Raw genomic sequence first — 16,935 nt, 5'->3', positions numbered from 1 at the left:
CAAATCCATTGAGAGGCAGTGTTTTGAATGTAAACAACCAGAAATCAACTCAAAATTACATTTTTGAGTTGAGGTTTAGTAATTTTTGAGTGCAAGATGCACTTTGCCTAAATATGTGTAATTAATTATGCATACTTTTACAGTAATTTCCTGTAATTATGCAACAGCAAATTATGCGAGTTTCGCACACCCCTGTTAACAATGACACAATGTAAACACTGTGTTTCGTCTTCCAATACCTTGGATAACAGAAACTGAAAGCTACACTTGTAATCTCCAAGCTTGACCATGCCAACAGCCTGTATCATGGCGCATTGGCATTCATCATAGCCAAAATACAACTCATCTAAAATGCTAATGTAAGACTTATTCTCCACCCAAGAGAATGCATGACTCCAGTCCTGCAATTAGTTCACTGGCTACCTATTGCTAGAAGGAAAATGTTCAAGTCACTCTGCATTGTCCACAGAACCTCCCAATAAAAACAATCACTATACCTACAAGCTAAATTTAAGCAAAACAAACAAAATAGGACACTGCGCTCCAGTCTAGCACCACTTATCATCATAACCCATTCCCATTAGACATTAACTGGCGACACCACTTCTGCAATACAAGCCGCCAAGCTCTGAAACTCGCTACCAGCCAACATTTGAAGCATCCAGGAGCATTTACACTTCAGAAGTCGGTTTAAAACATGCCTGTTTCCTAGATTACTACATCATCCAACATCCTTGGGATAGACCCTGGAAAGACAATTGCCTTTAATTGCCTAAATACCGTAACAATCAGAGGTCGGCAGCCAGCTGTAACTATGAGAGGTGACAATCTGATATGGGATTGCTAAAGGCTTTTTGGAACTGTAGGTTTTTAGATTTTTCATGTACTTGGGGTAGCTAGACTGGTAGTTAGGTTGATTAAGAATCCTGTTGTAATGTAGCTGGAGGCTAGACTTTGCAGATGGATGGGGCCTAGCGCACTGTACATACAAATTTGAAGTGAGCCATTTCCAGTGCTAGTTTAGCGGAGGGATGACACACTCCGTATGATGTGCTATTCTCTCTTTAGGTTTAAGCACAATCTAGCAATCTGATACTGATTTTTCAAAGTTTTTGCATTTGTGATGTTTGTAGGGTGGCAAAAAAGGTACTCCAGTAATCCAATCTTGATAGGACTACAGCTATTTTGTGTTCATCGGAGATTTTGGTCTGAGGAAGTGGACAAATCTCAGCATAAGGATCTTAGTTTATCATCCCCCAGTTAATTTGAGGTACAGACCTAAAAAGGATTAACTTCACAAAATGAAAAGTATTTAGATTCTGTTAGTAGTGAAAACATCTAGGGCAACATCTATTATGACTGGGTATTTGTATCCTTTCTTTGTGCACTCGTTGAGAGGTTCGAAATTATTTTTTGGTGAACTCCCGCACCATAAAATGTAACCTTTACGATGACAGGCCATCAGGAACAGGAAGCTAGGTTCCCATTTAAACTCATGGTCACAACAGATAACACGTTCTCATTTTCTAGATGTGATAGGTAAACCTTCAGTGGAAACCAAACACATTTGTCACTTTGCCAGAGCTGGCATAGAGCGAGATGTATCCATATGTAATCAAAAAGTCATAGTTTAAATCAAAAGACAAACTACGCAGATGGGCTCTGGGTCAGCCCTCCTTAATTGTTTGTGTGTTTAATTGATGACATTTTGCTTCTGCTCTCCAAAGCCTACAGCATGGGGCGGTAGATGAGCCTACTTTAACCGCTGGCATTATTTAACTGAATGAGACATTTTTCCTGATTATGTGTTCATCCTCCTAACTTCAGAACCAGGCATGTTTTTCCAATACTTTACTTTGAAACACTGTTTTGTTCCTATTTTTTTAACTTCCTATTTTTTGTAGTCTTTCTTTTGTATTTAACTATGTCTTAGGTTAACTTACCTTTTCTTTGCACCAGTAAGAATTACAATTCCCTGTGCAGTGCATTAAAACTAAAAAGTGTTTGTGGAAAACTTATTTAGTTTTAAGTATCCTAAATAAGTTTGCACCCTAGAGAACACTTGTATTGTTCTTTTAAAATTATATGCAATGGTTAATTTTGTATTAAATTTACATTTTAATAGCAATAATAGTGCTACCATGTTTAGATTGCAGCATGTTTCTTATTTAGTTCCTTGCTTTTATTTGTGAGGCAAATTAATTAAAAAAATATCCTCTGTTATCAGCTTGCTAAGGCCAATCCTAATTTCTTTGCCAGTGTTTCTTTACTTAATTAAATTGATAACGTTTATATTTAAAAAAAAAAAACAGAAGCTGAGCTATGGTCTAAAGAGTACATAAGACAACATTTTTTAAATAGTTTCGGATATAGTAACATGCAACAATTGGTTACAAGTATGGAGTGCTTCAAAATGATCGTAAATACATCAGGTGACAAAATTTAAAAGTTAACTTCTCTCTTTAGAACATTTCATCTAATGAGCAATCCAAGCCTCGTGCTTGCTGTGTCGATGCCAAAAGTCTATTCTGGAGCAGAAGTCGATGCAGCTGAAATTGCCGGATGCCCGATCATTCTGCAGGTGAGAATTTTATGGACGTGGACTGGATGTATTATCATCCAATACCTTCTGCAAACAAGTTCTATAGAGTGTTAAGTATTTTGCCATCTGTTGATATGAATTTCAATTTAAGATGGAATATGTGGAAATGTTCGAAGGGGCAATAGTTTTATCATGCCGTGTTTATTAAAAAGAACAATGCAACCTCCTAGTAACTTCTCAACAATAACTACCCACCATGCTTTTATTTTGATATAGTGTAGTTGTGGTTTGTTGGTGGGTTTGGTGTCTTCACTTTTGATTACAGAGGGTTTCTGGTCTGCTGCAGGTGTCATAATGGCCGCACAGTGTGTGTTTGAGCCCTTCATATCAGCATTAGTTAGATGGATGGGTTGTAAACTGATGTGGAGTCTATCTGTCTATCTATCTATCTATCTATCTATCTATCTATCTATCTATCTATCTATCTATCAGCCTCACTGAGCAATGGATTTGCTTTGGCTCAATTCAGTGTCAAAAATATGCACACAAATATAATTTTCCTTTACTTATAATTGTAAATACAAAAATATTTAAAAAACATTTTTTACACTAATATAAAAAAGTCAAAAATATTGTTTTTTAAAAAATATATATACTTAAAAATAGTAAACAATAAAAATAGTAACAAGTAACAGCAACATAATGTAAATTAAATATTTTTAAACACACACATCTATATGTATTTGTATGTTTATTTACACATGTATAATGTAAAACTATTATTAAAATAATTTTTATTTAATACTAATTCAATACATTTATTACATTTAATAATATATAAGTATATATATATATTAAAAACTGTAACAAATAATGTAGAACATTTAAAAAACACCAATTTAATTACACATAAAACAGTAAAAAATATAAAAATATATATATTTTGCTGAAAAACATTATATATAACACACGTTACTAATTTTAAAAAATAACTTAAAATACACAAAGACATAATAATAATATAATTGTAAACAATATAAAAAACCTATGAATTTATAGGAATAATACATATAATATTCCGATTCCACTTTGTGCAACAGTAGAGAACGCGTTGGACTCAGGAGGGGCAAAATGTACTATTCCTACTCCAGTCAGTACAACAGTATGGAAAGTATTAGACTAAGGAGGGGTAAAAAGTGCTGTTCCCACTCCAGGATGTGCAACAGTAGGGAAAGTACTTCACTTTAAACACATGCCTTATTTGAATACAAGTACTAATTTCATAAAATTGTAAAAGTATTAACATAAAACTGAATATATTAAAAATAATTAAACAATCAAAATAATTATTTTTTAAAATAATTACTATAAGAAAAAAGTTTTATTTCATAATTATTTCATTACCCTCCTTCACTATAGTCTTACATCAAACATATATCTAAATTAAGAAATATATAATAGTTACACAATTTCAACAATAAATTAACAATTTATTAATTAATAGTAAATAAATAATGTATAATTAATAATTATACTTTAACTTCCCACCGAATATCCCTACAAATCCAACAACCTGCACCCAAAATGTAAATTAAAATAATTATAATATTTACACAATTTATATAATTAATTACCATTTAATTAACAATGTATAAATAATTAATTTAATGAACTTCCAAACCTATGTTCCTAAACATGCAGCAACCCTCACCTAAAATATAAATTATAAATATACAGTTATAAAATTTAAATTTTAAAATTATAATAATGAAGCTATTTACATAAATAATTAACAATGACTTAATTAATAAAGTATTAATTATTATTAATTACTCAATTATTATTTAATTAACTTCCCAACCTTTACCCCTACAAACCCAACAAACCACACCTAAAATGTGACAAATCAATTGTATTTGCACAATTTACACACATAATAATAAAAAAATAATTGCTATTAATTAAAAAAATATAAATTGTTTATACATCATTAACTTCTCACCCTGTACCCCTTACAAACCTCACAACCTGCTAAAAAACTATGAATTACTATTTTACAATTAAATTAAAAATATAAATAACTTGAAATTGCAACCTATATTTAGAAACAGTAACTACAATTACACAAACAATATAAAACATAGACAATTAAAATGTAATTTAAACACATAAAGAAACTTAAAACTCAAAATTCCTGTTAGCGATACTTTTGCACACGATAGTTCTGCGTCCCAATATTAAAAACTCAATATTTCTGTAACTCGATATTTTTTAATTGAAATTGTGCCTGAACATTCTTTGGCTCTGTAGGTGTCTCTTTCCAGTCCTACTTCTCTAGCCCAAAATCTGAAGGTTCTATGTGCTTGTTTGCAAAGTTTGGCTTTCACAGTAGTTCAGTAGTGCACTTTGCCTATTGATTTCAACTGTTCATTCGATTACCGAGAAGTAAACTTTATTTTACATGGGTAGACTATACATTTCATTGATACTTAAGGTCTCTGAGTTAGATTTTTCACTAGGAGAGCTTTACAGACAGACAGCATTGTTTCTGTCACATACCATGCTATCACAGAAAGGTGCATTCATTAACCCCCTCCCCAGGCACCGCTATGAAAGGTCACTCTGTGGTTAGGTTAATAGCATTACTCTTCATCCAGACACGACATCTATCGCCCTGCTGTGAACTCTTGTGAAAATAGTCTGTTTTCAAGAAATGTCTTCGAAAACTACAGCTGGGCTCAACCTGTGTAATCCGATGGCAAATGAAGGATAAAGCACAGAGAGCGGAAGTGCACTTCTGAGCGCTTGTGAATGCACTTCTGTGCACACAGAGGCGAGCTGTTGTGAAAGTGCAAGTTCAATTTGAAGCGTGCGTGTGCACATGAAAACTACTCGTGTTTATATGAAACTCTTCTCCGAGAGAGTGCTAAACGGTTCCTTTACACAAGAGAATGCTTCAAATATCTGCGTGCTCGACTTGCTGTGGGTGTGCAGATCCATTATCAGCTGTTCATATGAGAAAAAGCTAGCGAAGCCAGTGGATTTTCTTCATTTAAAATGCTCCCTAAGTGCCATCTACTTTTACTTGCTTAACGGATGCAGTGCGACAATGTACTGAGCAGAGCAATTGCTCCCACAAACATGCACACATAACACACAGCCATAGGCACCCCCTAAAAGTAATAACACACATTTTAAACACAGGCACACGTGACACAGCTGCAACCTCAGAAACACAAGGCTAAAAACATTCACATTGACACCGCCAGAAGCTCGGAGCACGGCAATTGCCGAGACCTATTGACTTTGCCAATGCTTATTTATTCATGCTAAGAAATGGCCTTAAACCTAATGAGACCGTAGACAGCAAACTTTGCTTTTATCTATTTAAATTGTTTTGTTTAAGAACTATGCCTACTGTCTGTCTTGTGTGTGTGGTGATCGGGCATTTCACCTTGATCTAAATAACCCAGCAAAATCGTCACTTTTCTATTTAGTATTCAATGATCTATTGTGATTCAAAGACACACCTCATGCTCACCATGGCTGATAATGGAGTTCTCAAGACTGTGGTTAAACTACAAGGAGGTACTCACTGATAATAAAATGGTGCAAGTTTAGAAGGAACAGGCGATACCAATTGCTCATACAGGTTGGTAGGCTCCACCATACCACAACAAGAATGTAGTGTGTGACGATAAAGTGTCATGTTCTGTGAGCCATATTTGAGAGGGTTAAAAGCACTCTGAATGTGGGTGCATGTATTTTGAAGAGGTGCACAGAAAAATAAAACGTTGAGCCAAAGAGGCATGTTTCAGGCAGTAGTAGTAACCTGTTCGGGACGCAATGAGGAAGACAACTCATTTAGCTGTATATGTATTCTGTGTAATTTAGTACAAAATGGGCCATATCAAACACTTAGGTCAATTGCGTTTTTTTCATTTCAATGTAGCTGCCCCTTCTGTAACATTTATGGCGGTTACGATTGTCCATATGCCCTGTTCAGAGAAGCCTTTCGTGGACTCAAAGTGAGTCATTAGGGGACAATTTAATGTTCTACACTTTACACATTGATAGCGTTGTGCAAAGACAGATGATCCTAAGCTTTTTGTCCTGCACTTTAAGAAGTCATTCAGGAATTTGACTCTTTGCCGACAGGCTAATTTCCATAAAAGCATTCACATGCTGCAGATGAACCACAGCAGTGATGTCCTTTTAGCTGCAGTTAACCGCATAGTGAGCATGGTATATTTTAAGCTGATGTAGGTCTGTAATACTCTATTGACAGTACTTCAAGTTCTTTTCTCTGTTGAACGCAAACACTGGCTGTTCCAATTCCAAGGGGTCAACAGAATGCCAGATTGATTGTATGATTTTTGTTATTTCATTGTTTTTTAGTCCCGATATAGTAATCCAAGCAAGCATGCCTCCTGTGGACTAGAAGACTTTCTTGTGGAGTATGCCATCTTCTCTTCAGCGTATGTTTCATTAGGTTTTTAGGGTAACCCCATTAAATGGGTTTTCATGCAAAATAATTGCATCCATAAAATAACCTTGCTGCATATTACAATTCAGACAAATAGTATTTGTCCATAAGGTAAACTGTCTCTCAACACACTGGCATGTGCATGTAGTTCAGTAACTATTTCTATCGATGGGTTTATTTTTAATCTCTGTATAAAAGGCACCACTTTACTGTTTGATGAAGATCCACAAAAAATGTTATTTACTAAAGATGCCTTAGGGACTTAGGTGCTGATATTTACCTAATTGTGAAACAATGCAAGTTGCACTGCAGGTTCTCTCCGGACCATAGAAATCTTGTCAGTAAGCCATTGATGTCCTAGTACAGGTTGCCACTACAGTCGATTCATTCTTTCCTAGAGAAGTCGATAGAGAGGTTGGCAAGCTCCAGTGCAAAAGACCAGCCTTTAGACATCCCCTTACGGAAAACGCACAGGAGTTTCCACGGACACATATTAGACACTGGGTTACTGGTTAAGCTCAAGACAAAAACAAAAACTGGAAGAGCAAGTCAACTGACATGGGCTGCCTCCACTTACATATGGTATATTCAAGGCAAGGAAGCCTGCTTGGCAGTGGAACAGAAGGCCCTGCCTCCTGGAAGCACAGGCCCATGAAGCACCCTGCATCTCCTACCAGCCAAGCATCTTCTGTGGTCTTCTAGGAGGACCAGAAGATACTGACAATTTCATGCACAAAGACTTCAGTTTAATAGAGCCACATAGAAACAGTGTCACTGTGCCATCCCTGCCTGGAGGGCTCAGGTATCATCAGGCCATTGTCGAAATAGGGGAGAATACACGGAAGAAGAGGATGGAACACAGTTTTATCTGATAGGACTTATTAGGGTTACTCTAAGGAGGGGCAATAGATAACCTAAAAGCTATCCTTGGCATATGGGGATGTTCAGTGTAGACTAACTGAAGAATTTCCCTCACAGTCATTCTCATCTCAGGGGAGAGTTCACTAAAGGAACAATGGAAGACTCAAGCCCGCAGAAATGTAGAAGCATTTGGTTTAAGGGAAGTCAGCCACCTCTCTCAGTTATCCTTATCACATAAGGGAGTGTGTTGTGATGGGAAGCCAGAACAAATGAATCCCCTAAAACAGAAGAGTTTACTTTGAAAGCACTTGATAGAAATTAGGTCTCTTATTGGAAGACGTATGCACCCTGTCCAAGTAGGGATCACGATCTTAGTAAGGGTAAGTCAGTTACACGAAATAAATTATCCTGTGCTCACCCTTTGGCAGCTTGCCACAAAGCAGGCAGATTTAACTTAAGAGGCAATTTGTAAAGTAATTATGCAACACTTAGACAGTAAGACAGTAAAACACCACACAAAAATAATCCTTACCAGGTTGAAAAAATAGATCCTGATTTAATGAAAAAAACAAAGCCAACAAGACAAAAATCCAATCAGTAGAAGTTAAGATATGAACTTTTAAAGAATACCTGCCATTGTAGTGTTAGAAACTTAAAGCTACAACCGAGACTATCTGGTTTCATTAGGCCAGGGTAAATCCAAAAGTTCAGGCCACCCGCGATGGACCTCGGGCAGGCTACAGGGATCAACATTGCCCCACTGAGACAGTACCTCGTGTGGAAGTTTGACTCCCTCTCTGGGCAGCCATGAACCTGGTGGTAGCAAAAGCCCACTCAGGTACCCCCAACATATCCAGCTGTGACCTGAGCGCCACTTCCTTCCAGGCAGTGTGCTCTAGGTCATTCCCTAGCAAACAATCCACAGTCATGGTAGGGCTTACAGCTACTCTAAAAACAGAATACCGGATGCGAGAAACAGAGGAGACGATGCAAAGGCAATGCATTGGTTCTGTTCTGCACAGTCAGTGGATGTGTCGTTGTCGGGCTGGGCAGTCATCAATCCTTGAGCAGTGGTGCAGCATCGGGCTTCATTTGCAAAGGTGATGAGTTGTTGCTGAGGCACAGACCCAGGCGATGCAAAGGTAGGGCGTCAAGGATGAAGGCAATGCATTGGTTCTGAGCAGTGCAGTTGGTGCTACAAAGTCTTTGTCCTGGGCAGCAGCAGCTATGTGCCAAGAGGCAATGCGGTGGTTCCGAGAGGTGTAACGGCGGCAATGCATCAGCATTTGCCGCCAGCCAAACTCATAATGAGGCCCTCAGTGCCCAGAACACCGTTAATCCAAATTTGTTGGCGAACAATTCAGGACCATCCTAAAAATCATATCGGTGTGTCTTTCCCTCTTTCTAACCTGGTCTGACAGGGAGAGGGTAACTACATCTTATTTGCTGTAGTGTGGTTTCCATAGTTATGTTTCTTTAGAGTTATCTTTCTTTGTGCAAATACTGCATTGTAGAAAAATGGACCTTGTAGTATAACATGATTTTGCACTTTCCTTTGAATGGACTTCACTTATGTAATTGCTATTGATCGATCTGCTTTCTTAACAAAACAAGACATTGAAATGCCCGGGAAACGTTTGAGGAGTAGGTAGATTGTTTTTATTGTGCCTTGTTCTTGGTCACAAAAAAGCATGATTAATTTGGCACTGCAGGACTCTGGTAATAGTGGCAGTTGGACTATTCACAAACAAGGGTCTGGGATGGAGAAAACCTGTGGATATTTTCAAAGTGATCAAAATGTTGAGATTCTGGGAAGGTCTGTCTAATCAAGTTCTTAATTTACGGTTTCACTTGTCCTACTCAAATTTCAATGAGTAAGTTAGTGTTACTCTCCTTTCCTGATCTTTCAGTCAGGGTGATGCTTTTTTGACTGCATAGCACTCATGTTTTCCAGTGGCATGCATGAGTAACTTTATCTGTTCAGTCTTTGTAATTTGAGATTTGTAGTCCTGTTGATCTCTTTATAAAATCGGGACTACAACTTGCAGAATGCACCGAAAAATGATGAACTGGATGAACTACTCATGCATGGACGTGGGAAACCTAGAGTGCAGAGAGTATGCTGATACCTCAAGTTCTGTGTTCCTCATTACTTTCGCTTATGTTGGCGCATTGGTCCTTAAAAAGTAAATTTACAAGAGGACGCATATAGGTCGATGAACCTTTTGATTCGATTAGGATGTTCTTACCATTGTTCTGACACAGAATCAGAAAACAATGAACAATAGTCAATAACCATTAGTCAATGCAACAATCAAAAGAGTCAGTAATTGTAACACACCATGACTTTTCAGTCATTAATAACCACACCCTGATTATAAGTTTAGTTTATTCCCTATTCGTTAACAATACTAAGTCATGAATTTTAATCATCACCTTTAATCAAGCAATTTCTCATGCTTGTTAATCTGCAAGTCACAGAAGGCGTGATCTAATTAAAGCTTGAATCAAAAGACATTCTAAGGCATCAACACAAGACATTAAGAAAGCCCAATTCAGTGAAATTATGCCATCCATCAAGTTCAGCAAGATAGTTCGTCATCCCTTTGTCTTGTAATTTGTCAGTCATCATGGAAGTAACCTCAACTAACTCCAATTTGCATCAGCATGTGGGGCTTCACGTAAAACAATTTAGAACACAATTTTGGAAAACATTTACTTAAAGAAAAGTATTAAGTCAGCGCAGTTGGTACCTAGAAGGGAAAGGCATAAAAATGCAATTCAGTCATTGTCATTTCGCCCTATCCATGGTATGGATCAGCAAGCAGAATTAGTCTTCGTCCTCAGGTCATCAGTCGATCAGCAACACATCAGGCTTTCAGTCAGAGAGTATGAGCCCAGTGACATAATCCCAAATCCCTTCTTCTCAATATCGCAGTTCATAACGGGGTAAGATCTGAAGTCCTTTCTCTCTGTCACGTTGTTATACGAAAGTTCCCCAAACCATCCTTCAATTTCTAATTGGTCAATTTATCCTACATTATTACTCTACCCAACAAAGTCCCTTTACCAAATCTCAAAATTCTAATATTTCACAGTTCACATGTTGATGATTGGTTCACTTTACGATGTTCTCATCATGCGGTTCGTCAGGTATCAAAATTGTTGCTTCTTCCTCTCCAGTCAGTGTCTTAATTGTTTGTGTCGTGGGATAGTACATCTCAGGCATATTACACACTATTAGATACATTGCTAGAGACATCATCTCCTGTCAGTCGCTTCCCATAGAGAGCTTGTGCAAAGCATTTTATTAAAACAATGAGCATTTCACAGTTAGTTCACTCTGTCAGCATTTTTCATTAAACACTAAGAAATACAGTTTCTGCATGAGGCCTGGCAAAACTAGGCCAAGACACTTGCTAAGTTAAGGCCTACAATTATTAAGCAATAATATAATTCAAATCCTTTAGTATGACATATTACTACATTAATCTAATACATTTTCAATATTTCAGGAAGATTAATTATATTTTAGTACATTTCGTGAACATTGGTGGCCAACCTCCGAGGTCACAATTTCAAACGTGCACATCATTTTTCTAAGTTATTCATTTTTCTACATATATCATTATTCAAAATACATAAACATTCATTAAAAATTCTAATTAAGACATCTACATTAGCACTTACATGTCAACCACTTATTTATTGAAAGAATCTAGGGCCAGATGTACGAAGCATTTTTTAAGTCGCAAAGGGGCCGATTCACAGAAAAATGCTTTTTGGGATGTACAAAGCCCAAACTGCGATTCGGTAACTTGTTACCAAAAATGGCAGCTTGGGTTTTGCGATTCGGTATTAGGAAGGGGTGTGACAAGGGCATCCCTTCTTAATACCAAATCCAAATTGTATGTATGATTGTTTTGTGACCGCGAATGCAGTCGCAAAACAATCACAGTTAGACCCAGTTTCAAACTGGTGCTAACCCATTCGCAAACGGGAAGGGGTCCCTATGGGACCCCTTCCCCTTTGTGAATGACAACAAAAATATTTTTTCAGAGCAGGCAGTGGTCGCAGGGACCACTGCCTGCTCTGAAAAAATTATAAGAAAACGTTTAATTTTTGATTTTGAAATGCATCTCGTTTTCCTTTAAGGAAAACGGGCTGCACTTAAAAAATAAAAAACTGCTTTATTTAAAAGCAGTCACAGACATGGTGCTCTGCTGTCTCCAGCAGGCCACCATCCCTGTGAGGGCGGCCATTCCCAATGGGGTCTCAAATTGCGACCTACCTCATGAATATTCATGAGGTAGGTAATTTGCAACCCAATTGGGAATTGCACTCAGTGTTAAGTACACTGTTGTACATCCGGTTTTGCGACTCGCATTCTGCGAGTCGCAAAACTGGATGTTTGTACATGTGGCCCCTAGACTTGTTTCCTACTAGTGTATAATAGCCAGTGCCCTCACACTGCCTCCTAAAATATATTTTCACACTTTTTGGGGAATGGCTTCCTTATGGTTTCTCGGATTTGTGTAGACTGTTTCAAGTTGTTGCTGTGTCAGGCTCCATGAGAATTCCACAATTAAGAATCATGTTTTTTCTACCTTTTTTGGCTTCCTATTTTGTGTGCAAAAAAAGTTTGTTGAACCAGCACCAGTATTTTTCTTTTCATTGCAAAGTATGCCTCCAATTTGATGTTTTTCAATTGTGTACCAGGATCTCAATAGAAAACATGTCTCCAGCGTCACTTGACCACCAGAATTACAAGATTTGTATATTGTTATATTTGATTGTACGAACAAGACTGTACTACATTTTGTGAGGCTATTCAGCATGATACGCAGAAAATGTTATTGTCTCTGTATACTGTTTCAGAAATACAAATATTGCCTTAATGGCCATGCCAATCAGAAGTGGGATTATGTGGAAAACATCAAAGGAATGGGTGCATTCTGTAGCACAATCTTGGACTGGGAAATCACAGCCGCAAATCAGGCAGCCATTTGCACCGCCTCAGTTACAGGAACCGAGGAGATCAACCAGCCAGTAAGTATTAAAATTCTGTACTATTTTAATGAGATTAACTTGGGGGAAAAAAAGAGAAAAGCAAGTACCACCATAAAAAAAACTGGCTGTTGGCAGTTCATCATCAAAGAAACTTTATTCAATTGTTTTTTGCAATCATAAAAGTCATTATACATAAAAAACTATTTTCAGAAAAAGAAGGAGGAAGGATGCAGAGAATAAAATACGTATGAATATGAATATAAATATAAACAGGTTAAAAATTTAAAAAAGAAGTAAAAATTAATAAGCAATTTGATTAAAAGAAGTAACAAAAAATACCTCAAATATAGTACTTGAAAGTCTCACCCATTTGCCTCAAGACATTTTCTGGCCTTAATTACTGAACACAGGAACAGGGCTAATCCATTGCAAACCATGATAGATGGAAGGGATAAAAGATACAAGAAAGCTGGACGACATTGTTTAAAATGCATTAATTTTAAAAGTGGTATCACAAACATTTTCCTAAAAGTTGAATAATATTTGCAAAAGAAAAGTGTGTGCATTGTATTTTGATTGGAGACATTATCACAGGGACATTTTTCCAACTGTAAAGACCAGTCATTGGTCAGGGGGAAACTAACGAGGCGATGAAAGGACTCTAGTCTCAAGCGCGTAAGGAAAAAACGATGTCTTGGCTTCGTGACTTTGCATAAGTATGGTTCCATGCCATTCGTTTGCTGTATCATATGGTTTCTCCTGACACTATATTTATTTGCCTCCGCGTCCCATCTCAATTCGGCCAGATGGGTGAGGCAAGTGATTTTCAGGTCTTTCCTGGAAATTGCTTTCAATTCATCTGGGGTAAAAAACAGCTCAGGGTGGCCTATTTTAATAAGAAAGTGCTTTATATAATTTAGCCATAGAATTTTGGACGAGTAAGTAAGTGCTAGGGTATCTACTATGATAGCCCTGTTCAACCTCGCAGGATCTGAGGTCCATACTTTATGCCAGAGTAGGATTGGTTGAACACGAATGAGATCTGTGAGGTATGTTACTCCCATTTCTGAATGGCATACTACTGTTGATGTTGATTGTGGGACACTTAGGACGGTTTTCAGGAGAGCGTTTTCGATCAGCTGTAATGTAGTGCAGTCTCAATATCCCCAAAGTCCAGTCCCGTACTGTGCTACTGAGACACATTTCGCATTGTAAAGAGTCACCATGTCTTTGGGAATTACTCTCCCCACCCTTTTAGAGAAGTTTTATACCGCCATTACGGTTTTTGTAAATAACAATTTTCTCGCTTTTATGGCTTGTACCCATGTACCTTTATCATCGAACACAATGCCTAAATACGGGAATGTCCCTGTGTTGACTAGTTTTGCACCTTTTAAATCTACATGGCAATTCTTTGTGCGGCATCTAGGATATGTCATAGAAAAAGTTTTAGTGTGATTAATTTTGAGGCCCAAGACGTCCATGCAGTTATCAAAGGTTGTAACTAATCTTTGCAAAGCAACTGGGGTGCAGGCCATCAGAACGGCATCATCCGCATACAAGAGGGCCGGGATCTTCTGAGAGCCTACTCGTGGAAGATCACCACAGGTATCGGAAAGGCTCCCCTCTAGACTGTTAATATACAAAGCGAACAATAGGGGAGCTAACACGCAACCTTGACGCACCCCTCGTTCAATGGGGAAAGATGAGGTGCATTCCCCTTGACACCCATAGCGGACCTTGGCGTTTGCACCAGCGTACAATTCCCTGATAAAATGGACTATGGTGGTATCGACCCCTTGTCCAGCAAGATGGGCCACAATTTTGAATGCACCACACAATCAAATGCAGAGGTTAGATCGACAAATGCGAGGTATAATGCTCCGGGCTTGGCCCTTGTATATTTACCAAGTATGATCTCTAAGTTAAGAGCCTGTTACGTTGTCCCATTGCCAGCCCTAAACCCGTATTGTAGATCAGAGAGGATATGATTTTCCTCCATCCAATCTTGTAATCTATTTAAGATGATACGTCCCGCAATCTTTGCAAGTGTGTCAAGCAGTGAAATAGGACGATAACATGCGGGATTATGGCGATCTCCCTTTTTATAGATTGGAATGATTATAGACTCAGCCCAGGTCGAGATGAAAGTAGTTGAACAGCAGGCGCGTAGCACCTGCGTCAATAGTGGACCCCAGAGAGAAATATTAGATTTATAGATATCAACTGGGACTCCATCTGGGCCTGGCGCTTTTCCGCTTTTACTTGCATTTATAGCGTCAGTGACCTTGTTTAGAGTAAATGGTAAAATGAGGTCATAGGAGTCTAGTTTAGGGTGATTTATTTCTAGTGCCAAATTTTCTGAGGAGTATATGGCAGGAAAAAAGGCAACCCCCTCTTCTTCCGTGATGGCAACTTCAATTTTTGGTATTTCTTCATCACATAGGAGCGGGGAATTCACAATTTTCCAGAATTTTACTTTATCGTTGCGGATGCTTGCATCGTAGAGGAATTGCCATGCCTCATGTTTTAAGTTCTGTTTTCTTTCCTTTATGGCATTTTTATACTCCTTCCTCTTTGAACTTAATAGGCGTTTATCCGGGTTTTGTGAATGTAAGTGACATTTTAAATTCTTACGAGCTTGTGTGCATTCAGCATTGAACCAACCTTTGCCCTCTTTCGCTTTCGATTTACTAAAAGTTGCCTTAAGAGACTGTTTTATACCAGCCGTGATTACCATGAAGGCCTCGATGCAGTCTCGTGGGCTCGTGTTATCTGCAAGGCAAATATTAAATTTGTTGGTATAATTGGTCACTAGTCGGTTCATAAAACCTATAGGTTCAATGTCTGACCACCGGATGTTGTAACCATTTCTTGCTCCCAATTCAATATTTTCTACTATCTCTTCCGTGTCCCTATGTAAAAAGACATGTTGGGGAAATGTAAGGCCTACGATTTGAGGATTATGGTCGCTGAATATGGTGTCTTGAATGTCGTAATCAAGTACATAGGGAAAAAGGTTATTGGAAATTAAAATGAAATCAATTGTCGTGTTGGCTTGCCTACCGTTAATTGTGGCCTACACTGAGTGAGGCAGTTGCATAGGATGAGGTCAAGTCTAAATAAAACTTCATTCATCGAGTTGCCTGAATTGTTGTGTATGAAGTGTAATGAATCATCTTCACCATCAGGGACGTGAGGGCAGTAGCCCTTAGTTGAGCTGGGACACAGGTATATGTTAAAATCGCCTCCCCACACAATATAAGATTGTTTAACTGAAGAATCACATACTCGGTCTATATCATCCTGGAGGAGTTTAAGTACTGATCGAAGATCTTGAAAAGGTACATTATTATAAAAATTGATTACCACCAGTTGTGCAATATTTTTTAAATGACATGAAATCACTTGGTAAAACGTGTTAGATATTAAAGCAATATCCTTAATGATATCACACTTATTGGATATAAAAGTGCACAAACCACCCTTAGCCCTGCCCCGTGCGGAAGAAACGGCTGGAGTATGTAGTGTCCTATAGCCATTTATGTGAATCGGATTCACAGACCAGGTCTCTTGGAGGCATACCCAGGGGAAACGCTGGATGTATTCTAACCAGGCCTCATTCTCCACCTTAGATCGGAGGCCAGCCACATTCCAAAATAAAAAAGAAAGATGGTCTTTATGCATTGTTTTAGCCTGGCCAGCAAAAGACTTATCAGTTATCTGAGTTTTCCCTGAAGTAATAATGGTTTCTGTGCATACCAAAGAAGTCAGGGCACAGGTAGAAGTTTATTTTGGCAGGGCTCTTAAAAAGAATTCTTCATTGACAGATTGCCTAAAAGAGGGTTCCATATCCGATCGTTCTTCTCCAGCATCTGCTGCCGAATTGTCTGTACCCAGATGGGCGAGGTCCAATATTTCTGTAGGGTGCTTGAGTCTGCAGGGTTCCTTGTCAGATAATAGTCAATCAGTATCTTCCATACTGAGCCCCCAAAATCTGTTCATGGTAGGAATCATATATTGCGACTCAGGCCTG

General features: G+C 38.1%; 1 protein-coding gene across 1 annotated transcript in view; it reads left to right on the top strand.

Annotated features, from left to right (window-relative positions):
* Positions 1-16,935, top strand: part of DCDC1 (doublecortin domain containing 1) — a 1,098,140-nt gene that overhangs the window by 929,245 nt on the left and 151,960 nt on the right. The window contains exons 28-29 of the mRNA XM_069223476.1: positions 2,467-2,581; positions 12,768-12,938. Coding sequence (XP_069079577.1) covers positions 2,467-2,581; positions 12,768-12,938 — 286 coding nt within the window. The remainder of the gene's footprint in view (positions 1-2,466; positions 2,582-12,767; positions 12,939-16,935) is intronic.

This window comes from Pleurodeles waltl, chromosome 3_1 (genome assembly GCF_031143425.1).
Source record: "Pleurodeles waltl isolate 20211129_DDA chromosome 3_1, aPleWal1.hap1.20221129, whole genome shotgun sequence".
Classification (NCBI taxonomy): Eukaryota; Metazoa; Chordata; class Amphibia; order Caudata; family Salamandridae; genus Pleurodeles; species Pleurodeles waltl.
This window is presented reverse-complemented; position numbering and strand designations above follow the sequence as displayed.